The sequence below is a fragment of the Spinacia oleracea genome, chromosome 3 (assembly GCF_020520425.1).
Source record: "Spinacia oleracea cultivar Varoflay chromosome 3, BTI_SOV_V1, whole genome shotgun sequence".
NCBI classification, from domain to species: domain Eukaryota; kingdom Viridiplantae; phylum Streptophyta; class Magnoliopsida; order Caryophyllales; family Amaranthaceae; genus Spinacia; species Spinacia oleracea.
Genome location: NC_079489.1, coordinates 88,146,826 through 88,166,121, shown reverse-complemented (window position 1 = coordinate 88,166,121; position 19,296 = coordinate 88,146,826). Strand labels below are relative to the sequence as shown.

General features: G+C 42.9%; 1 protein-coding gene across 1 annotated transcript; it reads right to left on the bottom strand.

The window, feature by feature from the left end:
- Positions 1–1,102: 1,102 nt before the first annotated feature.
- On the bottom strand, positions 1,103–18,578 carry LOC130469843 (uncharacterized). The gene is made up of 2 exons (XM_056839351.1): positions 16,931–18,578; positions 1,103–1,344 (listed from the first exon to the last, which is right to left on the bottom strand). Exons 1-2 carry the CDS (start codon positions 18,576–18,578, stop codon positions 1,103–1,105), a joined length of 1,890 nt encoding a protein of 629 aa, XP_056695329.1.
- Between the last annotated feature and the right edge of the window lie 718 nt (positions 18,579–19,296).

Below are 19,296 nucleotides of genomic sequence, written 5' to 3'. Positions count from 1 at the left end.
TCGTGCATCAATAGTTACCATGCGAGCATTACGATGTCACATGTTGAGGCATTGTGTGGGAAAAAGTGTAGAAGTCTATTTGCTGGAATGATTTGAGTGAAAATATTGTATTGGGGACAGAATTCGTTGAAGTGGAAATATCCAAAGTTATTTCCTGAGATGAGTTACGAGGGCGTAACTCGTTTTCTTTAAGGGGGGTAGAATGCGAAAGAAATTCGCGCTTTTTACCTATTTTTATACCAAATTTATGCATTTATGCTCATTTTTAGCAACTTATACATGTTGGTGCAAAGTAAATAGATTCTCCGCATAAGAAAAATGTGTTCATGAGTAACACAAGCAACTTTAACTTGGCAAAAAGTGCACATGAATGGCACAAGTACTTCTTTACGTAAGAATAAGTTGAAAACTTTTGAAAAGGGTGTGAATTTTCGTGTCAAGTTTCGGGACGAAACTTCTTTTAAGAGGGGTAGATTGTAATCCCCCGCAAATTTAGAAATATTATTTATATATTTTAACGTATAGTTAATTATATTTAAATAAGAACTTACGAATTTTAGAAATAAATATATAATCAACGTATATTTATTTTATTACATTTTTAATATTTTTAATGATTTATGAAATCAAAAGTAATTTTAGAATTTTTCGTTGAAAAGAAATCGAATTACGAAAATTGATTGAATTTAGAAAACGATCTTATTCAGTTTTGGATTCGAATCATAAAAGCTAAATCCTAATTCTAGCCCACTTGGGAAAGCCCAACATTAAAACCCAAAAACTTAAACCTCCCTTCCCTTACTCTAATTCACGTGAAACCCAAGCAAGCATACACTCCTCTCCCTCCTTCAATCTCACGTACAGCAAACCCTCACAGCCGTTTTTCTCTCCTCCTTCACGCCGTGCTCCAGCCGCCGGTTAATCACCGCCCGCCGCCGGTAAGCACCCCTCTGCTTCGACCTTCTTCTTCGTCGTCCTTCTTCCCTTTCGTTTCTCTTTTCTTTCTTTTGTTTTTCTTTTTCGCTCCTCCTCACTTCGTTGTTTTGTTTCTCGGGTCAGCCACCACCGCACGACCACCGTGCCTTGCTGCCGACCATCGTTCTCAACCACCACGGCAACCACCACCGGTGTGCTGCACCGTTGATTGCTGCTTTGCCCAGCCGGCTCTCCTCCTCTCCCCTTTCTTATTTCGAGTGCTACCCACCACCAACGCACGCCCCAGTGCAGCCACCACCCTGCTCCACCATTGCGCCGCCATCCTCCACGACCAGTTGTGTTGCTGCCGCGCAGTCCACCGCCGGCCAACCTCTTCTTTCTCTTCTAGTTTTTGGTTAATTCTCAACCCTAAACTAAATTATGTTTTAGTTATGTTTTAATTAAATATGTTTCATTAGTTTAATCCATGTTTCTTGAATTAAATTATAGTTTTATTATTAAGTTAGGAATTTCAGATTATATACTTTGCATAATTAATAATTTAATTTCCAGATTTATATAATTGAATTAAAATAAGGATTTTAATTATTAAAACATGAATTTTTAAGATTTTAATAGTTTTAAAATCATGATAGAATGGTTATGAATTATTAAAATTATTATTTTTATGTTCTAAGCATGATAATTTGGTTTTGGGAAAGCTTTAAACGATTTCATATTGCTGAAAATTTAAAGTATGACGTTTGCGAAGAGTTTTCAACGAATTTCAATCATTGATTCAATGATTATGATGCTAGGAAATCAAATGTTCAAGTTTTAATGTTAGGGAATGTCCTAAATATGTTTAGGATGTATTTAGAATGCTTTGTTATTGTTGTGAGTGATTAGAAGTTGATTGGGAATATTTGTTGGTTGTTTAGGCGGAGAATTCTCTTTAGGCGACTTTTGAATTATTAAAGTGGTCTTGCAGTTTGTTTACACAAGGTACGTACATACCTGTGTGCTTGGAATGTGTGCTAATTGTTGAAACCATGTTGAATTTGTTGTTGAACTTGGCTCTGTTGATAGTATTGTTGAACTTGGTGATGTTGATATTATCGACGAACTTAGTCAGGTTGAAATTGCATGTTTAATATTGTTGCATGGACATATTGAACCTATATTGCATTACGAGAATTATAAAATGTTAGTATGGATGATTTATGCAAACATGTTTGATTGGGAACACTAGATTACTTTGTATATATTGATTCAGATCAGTTGATTGATGTTCCCTTATAGCTTTGCACTACTTTATGAGGGCCAAGGACCTTGTTTAGTAAGTTGAAACCTTATACCCATATAGAGGGGTTAATCAGTATTAAAGGAAAGGTTGGATTTAATTGGAATGAGTCTTCTTTGATCCCTTTATGTTACTTACTTAATTCCAAGATAAAAACAGTTGTGAATACATGTGGTTTGTATGCCTTATGTGATTGTTAAGTCATAACAGAGTTTCAATTTGTAAATCATGTAAAGTGAAACTGAGTAGCAATAGCTTTAGACTGTGCACGTCTAAAGTGACGGACAGACAGGAGTTGGGGTTCATGGTGGTAGCCCATGGCCTTTAATTCGGACCGGATTGATCACCGTGTCCTATTTTTATTCAAACGTTCCTCGATATCGCAGGTCACTGAGGTTACGGAGTCGCGCCCGTACCTCGTCTTCCTTAGTGAAGCTTCTAGCTAGAAAACTCGGTCCATTGTCTATTTCAACTAAAATAATATTATTGTTATAAGTCTAGCGTAGTCTAGTCAAGTATGGTCGTCAAATTATCATGTTTGTCTGCCCTTATTTATGTTCATTAGTATCATGTTAGGATGGTTCGTTTAATAGTATCATGTTAGGATTATTATTGCTTTTAGTATGTAGTACTCAGCTTTGCTGATTACGTGCTTTGTTTGTGTGTGTTGATCATGGCTATGCCTTATTGATCCTGTGATGACCCATCTTTGGTGAGCAGTCTCTAAGGATCAATAAGCGTTGCCCATCTACAGGTTTGAAGATGATGCATCATTGGGATCGGGATTAGAGAGCTTGTATTTAGATTTGTTTGGTTAAGAGATTTGGTTTGTTAATTTGGATTTAAAATTTGTCGTACTATTCGTATTTCCTTATTTCCGTTAATTGGTTTTTAGACTTAATATGTAATCGATTATTTATGAACCTAAAAGTTAGTTTTACGTTTTCCGCTGCAAAATTCTGAATAAGCCGTTACGTTTTCACACGGGCGATAATACTTTGATAATTCTCTATAGTTATATTTATAAAAGGGTTATTTTAGAAAACGAGAATTGTCGGGGTGTTACACTTGCGGGTTAGCCTCTTGAGCGAAATTCGTCTGTTGAAGACACTACCTCGACCGGGGCATGTGTTGGATCAACGATAGAAGCGGTACCAAGCCAGACGCAAATAAACTACCCATAGAAGCCTATCATAAACTACGTGGCATATTTAATTTTCAAATCCATGTTTGTAATGTAGTTATGTGTAGCGAAATATGTGATTGTGTGTGACAAACTATCCTAGAAAACCAACGACCTTTAAAACTGCCCAAACATTCATAGACTAATTTGCCAAAGAGTTATACCGAAACACGTGTTCCGCAAACCTGAATGATCGCCACAAAATAAGCGACGCTTGGGGTGGCCTGTAACGAATCCCACAAACGCTGCCACGCGTAAAGGACGTTATTAGGCAAGCACGCAAATCGAAGTCGCATAAACAGGAGACAGAAAATGAGAACCAGCCAGGGACGCATTTTCAACGCCCCTGGCTGGGCGCCAGAAATTCTCACGCCCCTCGCTGGGCGCTGAAATTGCTGCTTGGCCTTCTGGTCAGGCGCAGCAGCTTTGGTGCCCGCACGAAAGGAAAATACGTAGCAAAAAATGTTCATAAAAAAGAATTGCTACGAGGGCGTAAGAAAAGCACTCGATTTCAAAAAAAAGCGACTCGCGAAAAATTAATAACTCTTGGCGTCGTTGTTAGGCCTCCTACGACGGCGATGCTCGACACTAAAAATCGACCATGCAAATAATCATGAATGTCACACGGGCAGAGATTTTTTCAAAAAACATAAAGAGTTCAAAGTGCACACATAACAGTCCAAATATACTAGTCCGACTTAGGGGTAGTCATAGAGTGTCTAAAAAAAAACCGACTCACGAAACAAACTAATGTGTCTCCTACTCCACAACAATAATGCAGGGCCCCTGAGTACTTGCCCGTGATAGCCATCAAGGGACGCGATGGAAGAAGCATATCCCGAACATCTACACCTAGAGGTCGCACAAACCCAAGAGATGCATGCTCTGGGACACGACCCTTTACGTTCTCAAAGGCCACTCGCCCCAAAGAACCATGCTATGCCAAAAACGCTCCCCAACTCACACGCTTTCGGGCTATTGTTTGGGTTAGAAAAGAAAAGAGCGAAGAAAGAAACAGAAATTATGGCATTAGCTCTCCAAGATGAAGTGTTCGATCCTACTAAATTGATCGCTCCATCACCCTCGAAAGATGACCAAATCCAACGAGGGTGGCGCAAGACTTTCAAATGGACTAATGCTCGTGGGATGAAGTTCAAGATATCTGCGGGAGAGGGTCCGATGTACGAAGAATTAGGGTCTGAATCCGAGTCTGACTCCGAGTCCGAACCTAGCAAAATTGTAACCCCTCCCAAAAATAGTTTAGACCCGGAAATCTCTACTCCGGGAGATCTTTTTGATGTAATGCTTCATGACTTTAATAAGATAAACAAAACCTTTGAGTATGTGCCGCTTAAAAATCAGAGTAATAATGCAGAATGTCTCGCCACTAATGAGCACGAAAAAGAGCCAGAAGAGGAATATACCGAACTAATAAAAGCTGTAAGTGAACAAGAACTCAAAACTCCTATAATTGAGGACACAGAATCGGTAAATATTGGAACAGAAGAAAATCCTAAAATTATTAAAATTGGCCTCACCTTAACTCCCACTGAAAAAGCCGATCTAATCTCCACTTTGCGGGAACTCGAGGGTGTCTTTGCTTGGTCCTACAAAGACATGCCAGGACTAGATCGAGAAATCGCTGAGCATAAAATTCCGCTAGATCCCAAAATGACACCAGTAAAACAAAAGCTACGGCGGCTCAAACCAGAGATAGCCTTGAAAATAAAAGAAGAAGTCACTAAACAATTAGACGCCGGCTTTATAAAAGTCTCCAACTACCCAGAATGGGTGGCCAATATTGTCCCCGTAGCTAAAAAAGATGGACGAGTGCGAATGTGCGTAGACTTTCGAGACCTCAACAAAGCCATTCCTAAAGATGACTTCCTTCTACCTCACATTGACATACTAGTAGACAACACCGCAGAACACGCGCTCCTCTCCTTTATGGACGGGTACGCCGGATATAACCAAATACTCATGGCAGAAGAAGACATGGAGAAAACAACTTTCATTACCCCTTGGGGAACATATTGTTACACTGTAATGCCTTTTGGTTTGAAAAACGCGGGGGCCACCTATCAAAGGACAGCCACCAAGTTACTCCATGACATGATACATAAAGAAATCGAGGTCTATGTGGACGACATGATCGTCAAATCTAAAGACCGGCGTGGTCACCTCCCGGCACTTAAAAAGTTCTTCACCCGAATCTTGAAATATAACATGAGACTAAATCCACAAAAATGTGTGTTCGGGGTAACCTCGGGAAAATTGCTAGGATATGTTGTTAGTACGCGAGGAATCGAGATTGGCCCATCCAAGATCAAAGCCATTACCGAAATGCCCCCACCAAAAACTGAAAAACAGATAAGGGGCTTCCTAGGAAAGCTGCAATACATTAGTAGGTTCATTTCCAAGCTTACTATGACTTGTGAGCCAATATTCAAAAAATTAAGAAAAGAAGAAAAGGCCGAGTGGGATGAACAATGCCAAACTGCCTTCGATAAAATCAAAGAATACCTAAGCAAGCCACCCGTCCTCTCCCCGCCTTTGCCTGGAATCCCTTTACGCCTATACCTAACCGTCACGGATACTGCAGCAGGAGCTATGCTCTCACAGTGTGTACATGAATCCGAGCGAGCCATTTACTACTTGAGCAAGAAGTTCATACAGTACGAGACGAGATACACAGAACTTGAGAAAACCTGTCTCGCCCTCGTCTGGGCATCCAAAAAACTCAGACATTACCTATTGGCCCACACTGTTCATATAGTGTCACAACTAGATCCCTTAAAATACATGTTCGAAAAGCCCGCCCTGAGTGGTCGCCTGTCCAGGTGGCTAGTCATGCTCTCAGAATTCGACCTAAAATTCATGCCGGAAAAAACGATCAAAGGAAGAGCGGTAGCCGAATTCCTGGCCGAGCATGCCACGAATGAGGAAACCACGGAAGCTTACCTCCTCCCCGACGAGGAACTTCTGATGATACAAGACGACTATTGGACACTATACTTCGATGGCGCGTCCAACCAAAAAGGATGCGGCGTCGGAGTTCTCCTAGTCAGTCCCAAAGGAGCCCATATATCAATTTCCGTCAAACTTGACTTCGAGGCCACAAACAATGCCGCCGAATACGAGGCCTGCATAGTCGGGCTAGAGGCCGCAGTTAGCCTCGGAGTCAAATACCTACAAGTCTTCGGGGATTCTTCCCTAATAATCAACCATATATCCAAAAGATGGAAGGTCCGAAGCACTAGTATCTCAAAATATCAAGCTCACTTAGACCAAATAGTCGAGCAATTTGAAAAAATCGAGTATACGTACTTGCCAAGAGACGACAACCAATTCGCGGATGCACTAGCGAAGCTAGCTTCAATGCTCAACATCCCGAATGAATGGGACGGAATGACCCTTCGGGTCGAGCGAAGGAAAGAGCCGGCTTATTGTTGTACCATAGACTCCGAACCTGAAAACACCGAAGAAGAACCATGGTACACGGACATCCTTCGTTACAAAACAAGTGGGGAATTCCCCCCAAACACTTCCCCGCGAGCACAAAAGGCCCTACGCCTCCTCGCTTCACAATATAGCATAATTCTGGGAGAACTGTACAAATACACGCCGAATAAAATCAAGTTACTTTGTGTCCATCAAAACCAAGCCCAAAGACTAATGGAAGAATACCATAACGGCGTGTGCGGACCCTATATGAACGGAAAAATGCTATCCCGAAAAATATCCCGCTCAGGGTACTATTGGACCACTATGGAAACCGATTGCCATCACTTTGTAAAAACTTGCCCAAAATGCCAAATCATCAGTAACCTTAACCATTTGCCTCCCTCAGAACTATACACCTTCACTTCTCCATGGCCCTTTTCCACCTGGGGTATAGATATAATCGGCAAGGTAACACCAACAGGCGTAGGGGGACACGAGTACGTTTTAGTTGCAATTGATTACTTCACTAAATGGGTAGAGGCAGTCTCCTATGCAAAATTAACAGCCAAACATGTCGCCCGATTCCTAGAAAAGAACATATTCTGTCGATACGGGGTTCCACACGAAATCATAAGCGACCAAGGTTCCCACTTCAGGGCCGAAGTCCAAGACCTGCTCGAAAAATATCATGTCAAACACCATAAATCCTCTCCCTACAGGCCGCAAATGAACGGCGCGGTAGAGGCGGCCAACAAAAATATTAAAGTCATAATCGGAAAAATGGCCGAAAATTATAAGGATTGGCCCAATAAATTACACTTCGCATTATGGGGCTATCGAACCTCAATCCGCACCTCCATTGGAGTAACACCCTGCTCCTTGGTATACGGAATGGAAGCAGTCCAACCGGTCGAGTTGGAGATTCCCTCCCTCCGGATCGTCCTAGAAAGCAAGCTACCCGAAGCTGATTGGGTTCAAGCTCGGTACGACGAACTCGTCCTTTTAGACGAACAGAGGCTGAGAGCTCTACATCACGTGCAAGTGTATCAAAAGCGCATCGCAAGGCAATTCAACAAAAGAGTCAAACCTCGAAACATCAAGGAAGGCGATTTTGTATTAAAAGAAGTCTGCGCACCTACTACGGACCCTCGAGGAAAATTCCGGCCTAACTGGACAGGACCATATTTTGTAAAGACCATCCTACCTGGCGGAGCAGTCCAACTAGCCGACATAGACGGAGCGGAATTCGCTAACCTCACGAACTTAGACCAATTGAAAAAGTACTATATTTAATAAAATTAAGTCCGGAGTTAAGGCATCTAAAAAAAACACATTAAGACTCATAAGCAAACATTCTGCGCATTACTCTAAGCAAACGGCATAAAACTCGATAAAGTAGAAAAAGCGAAGGACGGAACTTCAACGCCCAGGACTGGGCGCTGTTATTTTTCACGCCCAGGCCTGGGCGCCGATATTTCCTTCGCCCTTGAACGGGCGACATTCTCTCTTGCCACCTACCCTCCCACTTCTGCAAAGTGTTCGTACTCCTTTTTCTAACCCTCAAAAGAACCACGAACACTTGGGGGGGAAGCAGACGTGTAATGAACACCCTTTCAAAATGCTTCTTTCAAGAAGCTAGAACTACGCGCGACCTGATTCTGACAAGATACGTAGGCAATCCTTCTCAAGGATTCGGTCCAATAAAAATTAAAAAATAATGAAGTCATGCAACGCATCAAGAAGAAAAGATATTGCAAAGGGCACTCTACCCTAACCCATGCACGGGCAAGACCAAATAAAATGAAAAAGCCGCAAGAATTTCCAGGAACAAGCCCAACAAAGGAGTATGGCACGAGTCGGCAAAAAACAAATCCCCCCCTAGTGAACATGCATATGTAATACCCCAAGTAGTCGGTTAGTCTAAAAATATGTGTGCACTCTTATATGAACTCATTATTTTTACGAAAGTCTTTTCCTTTTCAAAAATCGTCGTTGGTTTAAAAAGCTAATATTGCTATAATATGTTAAAACAAAGCCCACGGAAGGCTCAAAACATTCTTGCAACAAAAGTCGCAAAAAAATGACATATATACATGCGGAATACAAGAATGAATATGTACAAAACAGGAGGTAAGCCTAAGACTCGTCATCGGCTCCATGTCTCCAAGCCTCGCCGGTCCATCCACTCCACTCCCCGTGGTATGAGGGCCCCCAGCCAGAGTCACCCTGAAAATGAGGTTGTGACTGCAACTCGGGGCTAGGCTCTCGAGCCACCGACACGGAACGTCGCCTACGCTCCGGCTCGGACCTCTCCCCGGAAGAACTCACCCCCGCGTCAGAACAGCGATGCCTTAGGGGCGAGTGCCGTGCCCTCTCTCTCTCACGACCGTGTCCCCCGCCCGAGGGACCCGCGTCGTCGGCCCCGGCACGTCCAGCAGCCGTCTGCAAAAAAGAAAAAGAGACAAAAAGAGAGTGAATAACCGAAAGCCAAACAAAAGGTACAGATCAAAAAAGAGGGCACATTACCCGAGTAGAGTGGGGGCTCCTGCAAGAAAGTACAGACCGAGCTCGAACCAACGCGAACTTCAACCGGTTGATCACCCCCACCATCGCATTGGCCGTACGGGCCGGAACCTGAAACAAGAATGTCAATAAAAAAAAAAAAAGGAAAAAATATAAGAAGAGTACACAAATAAAAGGTGCATACCGCCTCTACTCCCTCAGGGAGCGGAGCATGGAAAACCCGGTCTTCCGGGAAAGTCTCCACAATCTCGGATCCACTCTCTCCGGTATACGAGATCCGAGCATCGGGAAGCACCCATCCCCCCAAAGGGTCAGGACCCTCCTGCACAAAACACAGTAGGAATAAACACATGGGCACGAGCATGAAAACACTAAAATCGATACAAAGAGAGAAGGCAACTTACAGCGCCAGGCTCCGGGAGACGAAGAGAATCCTGGATAAACTGGTAATAGCTAGCTCCCTCTATCACCAAGTCCGTCGCCGGCACGCCAGTCCTCGAGTGGACCCTCCACGACTCACCTATCGAGCGAGTAGACAGCATGGTCGCAGGCGGAGGCCTGGGCACCGAAAAAACCCCGACCGTCTGCATACGTACCCGCTCTCCCAGGTACCAGACAGGGTCCCGACGGTCAACGAACAAGACCCGCATCTGGCTCAGGGCATAACTATCCCTGACCGAAGCATGGGTACCCCTAAAAGAGAACCACGGGGTCCAAACCACCTGTTTTTGTACAAACGCAGTCAGATCTCGCGCATAAAATAGAGGAATGACGAAATACGAAATAGAGGATAAGACTCTGTACATGCTCAGGGTTCTCGTCCCGGATAAAATCCCACACGGTATCGGGCGGTGGACGCACTGTCAGCTTCTTCTTCCAACCCCAACGGCGACCGGCAGGGAACTCCAAAGGCCTCTGCCTCTTTCGGGGAGCTAGCCAAGGTAAGTGCTCAAAGGCCCACAGCTGCAAAAAGAAAAGGACAATAAAACATTAAAAAAAAGAGAGAACCGGTAAAAGCGAGAAAACAAAAGAAAGTCTAGGCACATACCTTGATCAAACGCGGCACTCCCGCTAATGTAATCACAAAGTGACGTCTACTCGGGTCCGAGTCGCGCACCGACAAACTCATCTGGCCGACAAGCGTCGCATAGCCCAAATCGCCCCAGCGATAGTCACCCAGTGTAGACACATCCTCCACCATACCTATCCACCTCGGGTCAAAGGTGTCAGTCGGACCCGATAGAAAAGTGGAAGTAATAAAATGGAGGTAGAACAGCCGAGCCTGTCTCAAAGGCGACTCCTCTACACCATGCTCCAAAGCCCACATCAGGTCAGCGAAAGGTATCCCACGGGGCTGGTACGAAGGTAATCTACTACCCATCCACGAGCCCAGGAGCCTGGTACCCTCGGCAACAGTCGGCGATGGGCCATCCAACCTCAGACGAACGGGGTTCCCTGTAAAGGTCAAGCCCGTCAACGCTGTGTAGTCCTCAGGAGTGATCGTCATCTCGCCCCAAGGAAAGTGGAAGGTGTTGGTGGTATCCCACCACCACCTCATGAACGACCGCAGAAAGGATAAGGAGATGTTAAGCCGCAGTATCTCCCAGAAGGTCTCAACCACCGGAAATAGTGAGCTCGCCCTCACCAATGCCTGGGCGCCCGAGCTCAGATAGCTAAAAACGGTCTCACTCGTCGCGGCGCCATAGCCGCGAACCGTAGTCTCTCTCCTCGCATGAAGGCGGGAAGTCACATGGTGCTCTAGGTCGTAGTGCAGATCACGACCATCGTAAAGCTCAGGGCCCAGCCATAGGGGACCCGGGCTAGTCGACTGACGCGTCATGCCACGCACCTCGTGGCCACCAGGAGGGGGTAACGACTCGTCAGACATGCTGATCAACAATACAACAAGGCATTATACCTTTGACAAAATCGGCACTCATACCGATCCCTAAAAAGAGTGCATTTCACTCATGAAATGGAGTCATACGATTTTTGTTCCCTAAAAACATGATACTAAGTTCATACTTAGCAAAATTCCCTAAGCAAAAATTAACTCCAGCAAAATCAAAATTCTCCCATGATTTGTCACCCATGAATTATAGGAACGCAAGCAATATACGAACAATACCTACATTATAAGAAAATACTAGGGTCGTAGGTATACTTGGGGGCTAGCATGAAAATGCCCAAATTCAACAAAAATCAACATACTTGCAAAAATTAACATGCACAAACTAATTAACATGTTATGTGAAACATTTCCAACTATCTAATTGAAGGAAAGGGGGGCAAATCAAAAAACCCCAAATCAATTTCATGCACAAAAAAAATACTTGACAAAAATACTGAAATTGACAAAAAAGCTCAAAATTACTGAAAATTACTTACATTGGGAAGATTAGGAAGTGATTTGGAGTAGAATTCGTGAAGAAAAGTGAAGGAAACGGGCAAAAATCAGTAGAGAGAAATGAAGAGTTTGAGCGAAAATGGTGGAAATGGGAAAGGAAGGAGACGGTCCGCGTATTTAAAGACCAGCCCCCCCCCCCCTTTCGCATTTTCAACGCCCAGCTCTGGGCGTTAGAAATTCTCGCGCCCACTGCTGGGCGCTGAAAATGCTTCCCAGACAGCGAATATTCGCTGTCGGGCACGCGTACTCCCCTATTTTGTGTAAGATATCCGTTATCTTGATATTTCTATCCCAATAAAAAAAAAATTGTTAAAACGAAAATATACTCAGTGTGGACCCACTTATAGGACACACCTAATCAGGAAATATTACGAGCCACCAACAGGTTGTAATCACAAAAGCCCTTCTACATAGGCAAAATAAGAAATTCAAAATGCGCTCGCCCACCCTCAGCGGGCGGGGTCTGCGTCGCTAGCCGCGCGGGTCCTCAGTTTTCGAAAAATAAAGTCTTCAAATTCAAAATAGGCTCGCCATCTTCAGCCGGCGGGGTCTACGTCACAAACCGCGTAGGTCCTTATTTTCAAAAAAAAAAAACAAACGAACTTCAAAACAGATTCGTCCACTTCTATCGGACAGGGTGTCCACCCTCAGCGGACAAGGTTCGCCATCTTCAGCCGGCGGGGTCTACGTCACAAACCGCGTAGGTCCTTATTTTCAATACATCAAAACAGATTCGTCCACTTCAATCGGACGGGGCGTCCACCCTCAACGGGCAGGCTCGCCATCTTCAGCCGGGGGGGTCTGCATCACTAACCGCGCAGGTCCTTAGTCGCTGCAGCGATAACTTTTTTCGGTTTTCCCTCTTTCCAAAAATTAAAGGATTGGTTTTCCCTTTTTCCAAAAATTAAAGGATTGGTTTTCCCTTTTTCCAAAAATTAAAGGATTGGTTTTCCGTTTTTCCAAAAAAGAACGATGTGCTGGATTTTCCTTCGTTTTACGTCCTATAAAAATAAGGGGGTTTTCTCGTTTAGCTAGCCCTGAAAATGAGAATCTTTAAAATCGTTTTACCTCGTGATTAGGCTTGGCCAGGCCCAATTACACTTTACAGCTTTGATTTCGAAAACATCTGTAGCTACTCCCAATGACAAAGTGAGGGAGTTTTCTACGCACTTTTAGATCCTTCCAATGACAAAGTGAGGAAGTTTCTATACTATCGGTTGACAAATCCCAATGACACGTGAGGGATATGTCGACACTTCAAGTGATGAACCTTAAGTCAAATGTTATCACTCGGGGGCTCGTGAGACCCTCGCAAAACAGGTCACATACACCATGGCTTGTGTGACGCATTCCGTCTAATACTTTGACCATCGTCTTACTCCAAGACTCAGTCAAAGTGGGGGCTAACTGTAGACATCTACTTTTGTCCCCATTCCCGCAAGGGAAAGGTTCGATGATGAAAGCATAAAAACTCCACTTGACAACGCATCTCCTATAAAATAAACGAATCTCGATTCCCCATTTCATTTCACCCGAAACCTACTATTTATGGAAACCTGCTAAAAATAGTAACTGCCGTAAAAGGTAGCGTCTAAAAGTGGCAAATTATAAAAGATAGAAACCTGTCAGAATTAGGTGTTGCACTCCAACATAAATCCTAAATGAGATAGAAAACCACGAGAATCCTATTCCTAATAGGATTCGGAAATAGGAGTCACGTATTAATTAAAATCCTAACGAACCTAGAGTTCGTAACGGGCCCAGAAGCATTCCGTCATAAAATTGATACGCGCTAAAAGACTCGAATTAATCTCAAACTCTACGGATTTTAGGAATCCGAATCTGATTAAACAAAACTGCCCAGACCCTATTTTCAACGCCTGGCTCTGGGCGCCGAAATCTTCGGCGCCCAGGCCTGGGCGCTGAAAATACCTGGGTACGTCTCTTTTCCTAATTTTTTGTGGATTAGAACTCTACAATTCTATCTTTCCACGAACTCTTCCCTATAAATAGGCCCCTAGTTTCGACGTGAAAGAACACACAACAACACATAATTATATTCTGAGTATTGACTCCAACCCTTAGCCTAAGCCTCTCGCTGCGAAACTGTTCACGCGTTCTGTCGCAATCGATCCATAAATCGAACAGAACGTATCCTGTCCCATAATTGAGATTCGTTAAATAAAAAGGAGAAATAGCAAAGTCAAAGTGGTTAGTTTTCTGAGAACCGTGACGCACCTCTCAAGGGTGCGTCGTAATGTGTCCCTTTTCGATGATTTAACTGCTTTCCTCGCCCTTTTTATGAACTGTTAAACTAACCTAATATGATTGTTCTATCACGCCTAACAAATATAATATTTTTGGGAAATCGGATTATCATGCTAGGTCCCTTAATGCTATTTAAATCAGATAATCACGAACGAATTAGTATTATATGTTGCATATTGCTAAAATCAACTCAGATTAGTTTAATAGTTAATGCATGTCCCTTCAATTATTTATGCTGAGCTAGTAAGGATATCCTGCCTCTGGAGTTATCGACGAGCGAATTACTCCTCTCGGTAGTTACAGTCCCGCGAACCCTCAATCTCTACCTTGCGGGTGTATATTGAGAGATCCCCACATCAGGGATCACAAGGGAACCTACGGCCGTCGTGGTCAAACATAATTGCACTCCCTTTATGTCACGATAACCGGGTTTTGTCAGTTTTTCTCATTGTCGTTAAAAACTGAATGGCGGCTCCTATATTACTAGTCAATTGAGTGTATACTCACAGGAAATCCAATTACACTTGATTGAATAAAAAGAATCGTCACACCCACGAGGGACAAGGTCACGCATTAGCCTCGCGCTTTTTCGACCCCCTCACAGCGGGGTCTACGGCGAAAACCACGTAGGTCCTTATTTTCAAAAAAAAAACACAAAACAAATTACAAAATAGATTCGTCCACTTCTATCGGACGGGGTGTCCACCCTTAGCGGACAGGTTCGCCATCTTTAGCCGGCGGGGTCTACGTCACAAACCGCGTAGGTCCTTATTTTCAAATTTCAAAAACAGATTCGTCCACTTCTATCAGACGGGGTGTCCACCCTTAGCGGACAGGCTCGCCACTTTTAGCCGGCGGGGTCTGCGCCACTAACCGCGCAGGTCCTTAGTCGCGGCAGCGATAACTTTTTCTGGTTTTCCTTTTCCAAAAATTAAAAGGATTAGTTTTCCGTTTTTTCCAAAAAAAGAGCGATGTGCTGGATTTTCCTTCGTTTTACGTCCCATAAAAACAAGGGGGTTTTCTCGTTTAGCTAGCCCTGAAAATGAGAATCTTTAAAAACATTTTTACCTCGTGATTGGGCTTGGCCAGGCCCAATTACACTTTATAGCTTTGATTTCGAAAACATCTGTAGCTACTCCCAATGACAAAGTGAGGGGGTTTCTACGCACCTTTAGATCCTTCCAATGACAAAGTGAGGAAGTTTCTATTTATCAGTTGACAAATCCCAATGACACGTGAGGGATATGTCGACATTTCAAGTGATGACCCTTAAGTCAAATGTTATCACTCGGGGGCTCGTGAGACCCTCGCAAAACAGGTCGCATACACCATGGGTTGTGTGACGCACTCCGTCTAGTACTTTGACCATCGTCTTACTCCAAGACTCAGTCAAAGTGGGGGCTAACTGTAGACACCTACTTTTGTCCCCATTCCCGAAAGGGAAGGTTCGATGATGAAAACATAAATCTCCACTTAACAACGCATCTCCTATAAAATAAACGAATCTCAATTCCCTTTTCATTTCACCCGAAACCTGCTATTTATAGAAACCTGCTATTTATGGAAACCTGCTAAAAATAGTAACTGCCGTAAAGGGTAGTTTCTAAAAGTGGCAAGTCATAAAAGATAGAAACCTGTCAGAATTAGGTGTTGCACTCCAACATAAATCCTAAATGAGAAAGAAAACTGCGAGACTCCTATTCCTAATATGATTCGGAAATAAGAGTTACGTATTAATTAAAATCCTAACGAGCCTAGAGTTCGTAACGGGCTCAGACGCATTCCGTCATGAAATTGATACGCACTAAAAGATTCGATTAAGTCTCAAACACTACAGATTTCAGGAATCCGAATCTGACTAAGGAAACAGCCCAGACCCTATTTTCAACGCCTAGCTCTGGGAGCCGAAATCTTCGGCGCCCAGGCCTGGGCGCTGAAAATGCCTGGGTACGTGTTTTTTCCTAATTCTTTGTGGATTAGAACTCTGCAATTCTATCTTTCCACGAACTCTCCCCTATAAATACAGCCCAAATTCGACGTGAAAAGAACACTCAACACACAATTCATATTCTGAGTATTGACTCCAACCCTTAGCCTAAGCCTCACGTTGCGAAATCGTTCACGCGTTCTGTCGCAATCGATCCATAAATCGAACAGAACGTATCCTGTCCCATAATTTGAGATTCGTTAAATAAAAAGGAGAAATAGCAAAGTCAAAGTGGTTAGTTTTCTGAGAACCGTGACGCACCTCTCAAGGGTGCGTCGTAATGTGCCCCTTCTCGATGATTTAATTGCTTTCCTCGCCCTTTTTATGAACCGTTAAACTAACCAAATCTGATTGTTCTATCACGCCTAACAAATATAATATTTTTGGGAAATTGGATTATCATGCTAAGTCCCTTAATGCTATCTAAATCAGATAATCGCGATCGATCTAGTATTATATGTTGTATATTGCTAAAATCAACTCAGATTAGTTTAATAGTTAACGCATGTCCCTTCAATTATTTATGCTGAGCTAGTAAGGATATCCTGCCTCTGGAGTTATCAATGTGCGAAGTACTCCTCTCGGTAGTTACAGTCCCCCGAACCCTCAATCTCTACCTTGCGGGTGTATGTTGAGAGATCCCCACACCAGGGATCACAAGGGAACCTACGACCGTCGTGGTCAAACATAATTGCACTCCCTTTATGTCACGATAACCGGGTTTTGTCAGTTTTTCTCATTGTTGTTAAAAACTGAATGGCGACTCCTATATTACTAGTCAATTGGGTGTAAACTCACAGGAAATCCGATTACACTTGATTGAATAAAAAAGAATCGTCACACCCACGAGGGACGAGGTCACGCATTAGCCTCGTGTTTTTTCGACCCCCTCACAACAACCATCTTTATTCTTGCTATTAAATTGACTCACATATGGAAGTTTCCGAAGTACTTTCTCCGATGGATGCCCTAAACGCTTATGCCATAGCTCCATTGACGAATCACTATCAACTGCTAGAACCTTCACTTGAGGGACACCCCGAAAAAAGAAAAGTCCATCCTTTCGCTCAGCCACTCCAATCAACATCCTCGTCTCGCGGTCCTGTATGACACATAATGTATTAATAACTTGAACGTTACATTTAGCTGCATCTAATAGTTGTGTTACAGAAATCAAATTGCAATTTAATTTCGGCACAAATAACACATTCTCAAGTTTCATATTTCCGGGTAACATAACACTGCCTGTATGTGTCGCTTCTGTTGAATGCCCATCTGGAAGTCCTACTGGACAATTGCTTATTTTCTTCACATCAAACAAGTTTTTGAAAGTTCCGGTTACATGGTGAGTTGCCCTTGTATCTACAATCCACAAACACTCACCATTCAAACGATCACGAGGCTTAGGTAAGTTGAGAAGGTCCAATAGATTTTTCCATTGAGCTGGGGTTATGCCCGCTAAGCCTGTTGTCTCCGGAGAGCTTGGTTGTGCCTGTGAAGTACTCATCTGCCCCGAACCCGCTGTAGTTTTGTTGGCACGAACAGAAGACTCACCCTTCCATGCATTACTCCCAACCGTTCCTCCACCACGTCCTCTTCCAGCAGAAGCTCCACCTCGGCCCCCACCACGGCCAGAAGCTGGTCCACCGCGACCATACCCCCTCACACCTTTAGGTCTATCTCCCCACCATTCCGGGAAGCCATGAATTTGGAAATATGTACCCATGTCGTGACCTACACGGTTGCAATGGGTACAAAACTTGTCAGAATTATCAACATGCTTAGATTTACCTCGTGTATCGGATTGAACCTTAAAAGTCATAATGTTGTCACGATCATCTTTTTCTAATGTCGAGCTTCCACCACGCAACCTTTCTTCTTGAATCAAGCTTTGATAAGCACGATTTAATGATGGAAGTGGTTCTTGAGACAAAAGATTTGACCTTGCAGACCCATATGCACCATCAAGTCCAATTAAAAACCAATGCAATCGGTCTTCTTCCACCATTTGTGTGTATTGAGCACCAAGGCCACACGTGCAGTTGCTACAACCTCCACACGTGCATGCCGGAACAACCACATAGGTAGTTAAGTCATCCCATATTTTGCTTAAGCGAGCAAAATACATTGCCACAGACTCTTTTTTCCCTTGCTTACAGTCAGCCAATGAAGATTTGAGTTGACAAATCCGAGTCCCATTCACCACACAATATCTCTCCTTCAAAACCTTCCATAATTCACTTGCATCTTCATAATAAGATAAAGTCGAACGTAGAGTTGGTTCGACAGTGTTTAATAGCCAAGCTACCAACATAGAGTGCACTGTGTTCCAATCTTCTAATTTCTCCTCTTCTGTAGGTTTTGGGACAATCCCTTCCAAAAACTCAAACTTACGCTTTTCCTTCAACGCAGTTCGTATAGCTCTCGCCCATTCATCATAATTATCTCCGCGTAATTGGACTGGTGTGATTATGTTTCCTGGGTTATCATTTGAACCCAGAAAAAATACATCAATCTTCTTGGTTTTTCCTGCATCGTCTCCTGCCATCTCTCAGGAATTGTGATTCTTTTTTTTTTCTTTCTTTTTTTCTTTTTTTTTCGTGTAAAAATAATTTCTCTAAGGTCGTAACCTTACGCTCTTGATACCATGTTAAGGTTCAACTTAATCTTGTGTTGTCTTTCATTCATCATGTACAATTCCTTTTATATACAAATACAAAGAGAGTTACAATTTCCCAAAGACAATGAAACTACCATACTAATACCTCCTAATTAAGTAGGTAACTTCTTTAATAAAACCACCTAGTTAAGTACAAGAAACTCCTCATATAACTCCCCTAATAACTTCTAATTAATCAAGGATCATAAACATCTCAATAAAAGGGCAACTTGCTTTGGAGACTGAGGTTGCCGAAAAGTGACAGGAATCTATTTCATAACTGAAACTTTCAGTAACTCGTTTTTCCTTTTGTCACTAGCTACCTACTTCATGCAGTAATATCTTGCTTATTATTTGCACTTAAAATCTTCATATGTGACAATATGAACTGCCTACTTGTGCTTGCTTGAGAATGTGATGCTTAAGAGGCATTGTAGTATTTTCTGCATCCCAAATTCACAGTCTTTAAAATAGTCTATAAAGTTCAATTTTGATGATTTAAATAGGCAGAGAAAATGTATATATTGACAATAGCAATGAAACAAAAGAAATACTATATAAATCACTAGCAATACTTCTTTTCTAATGTGAAAATTCTTGTTACAAT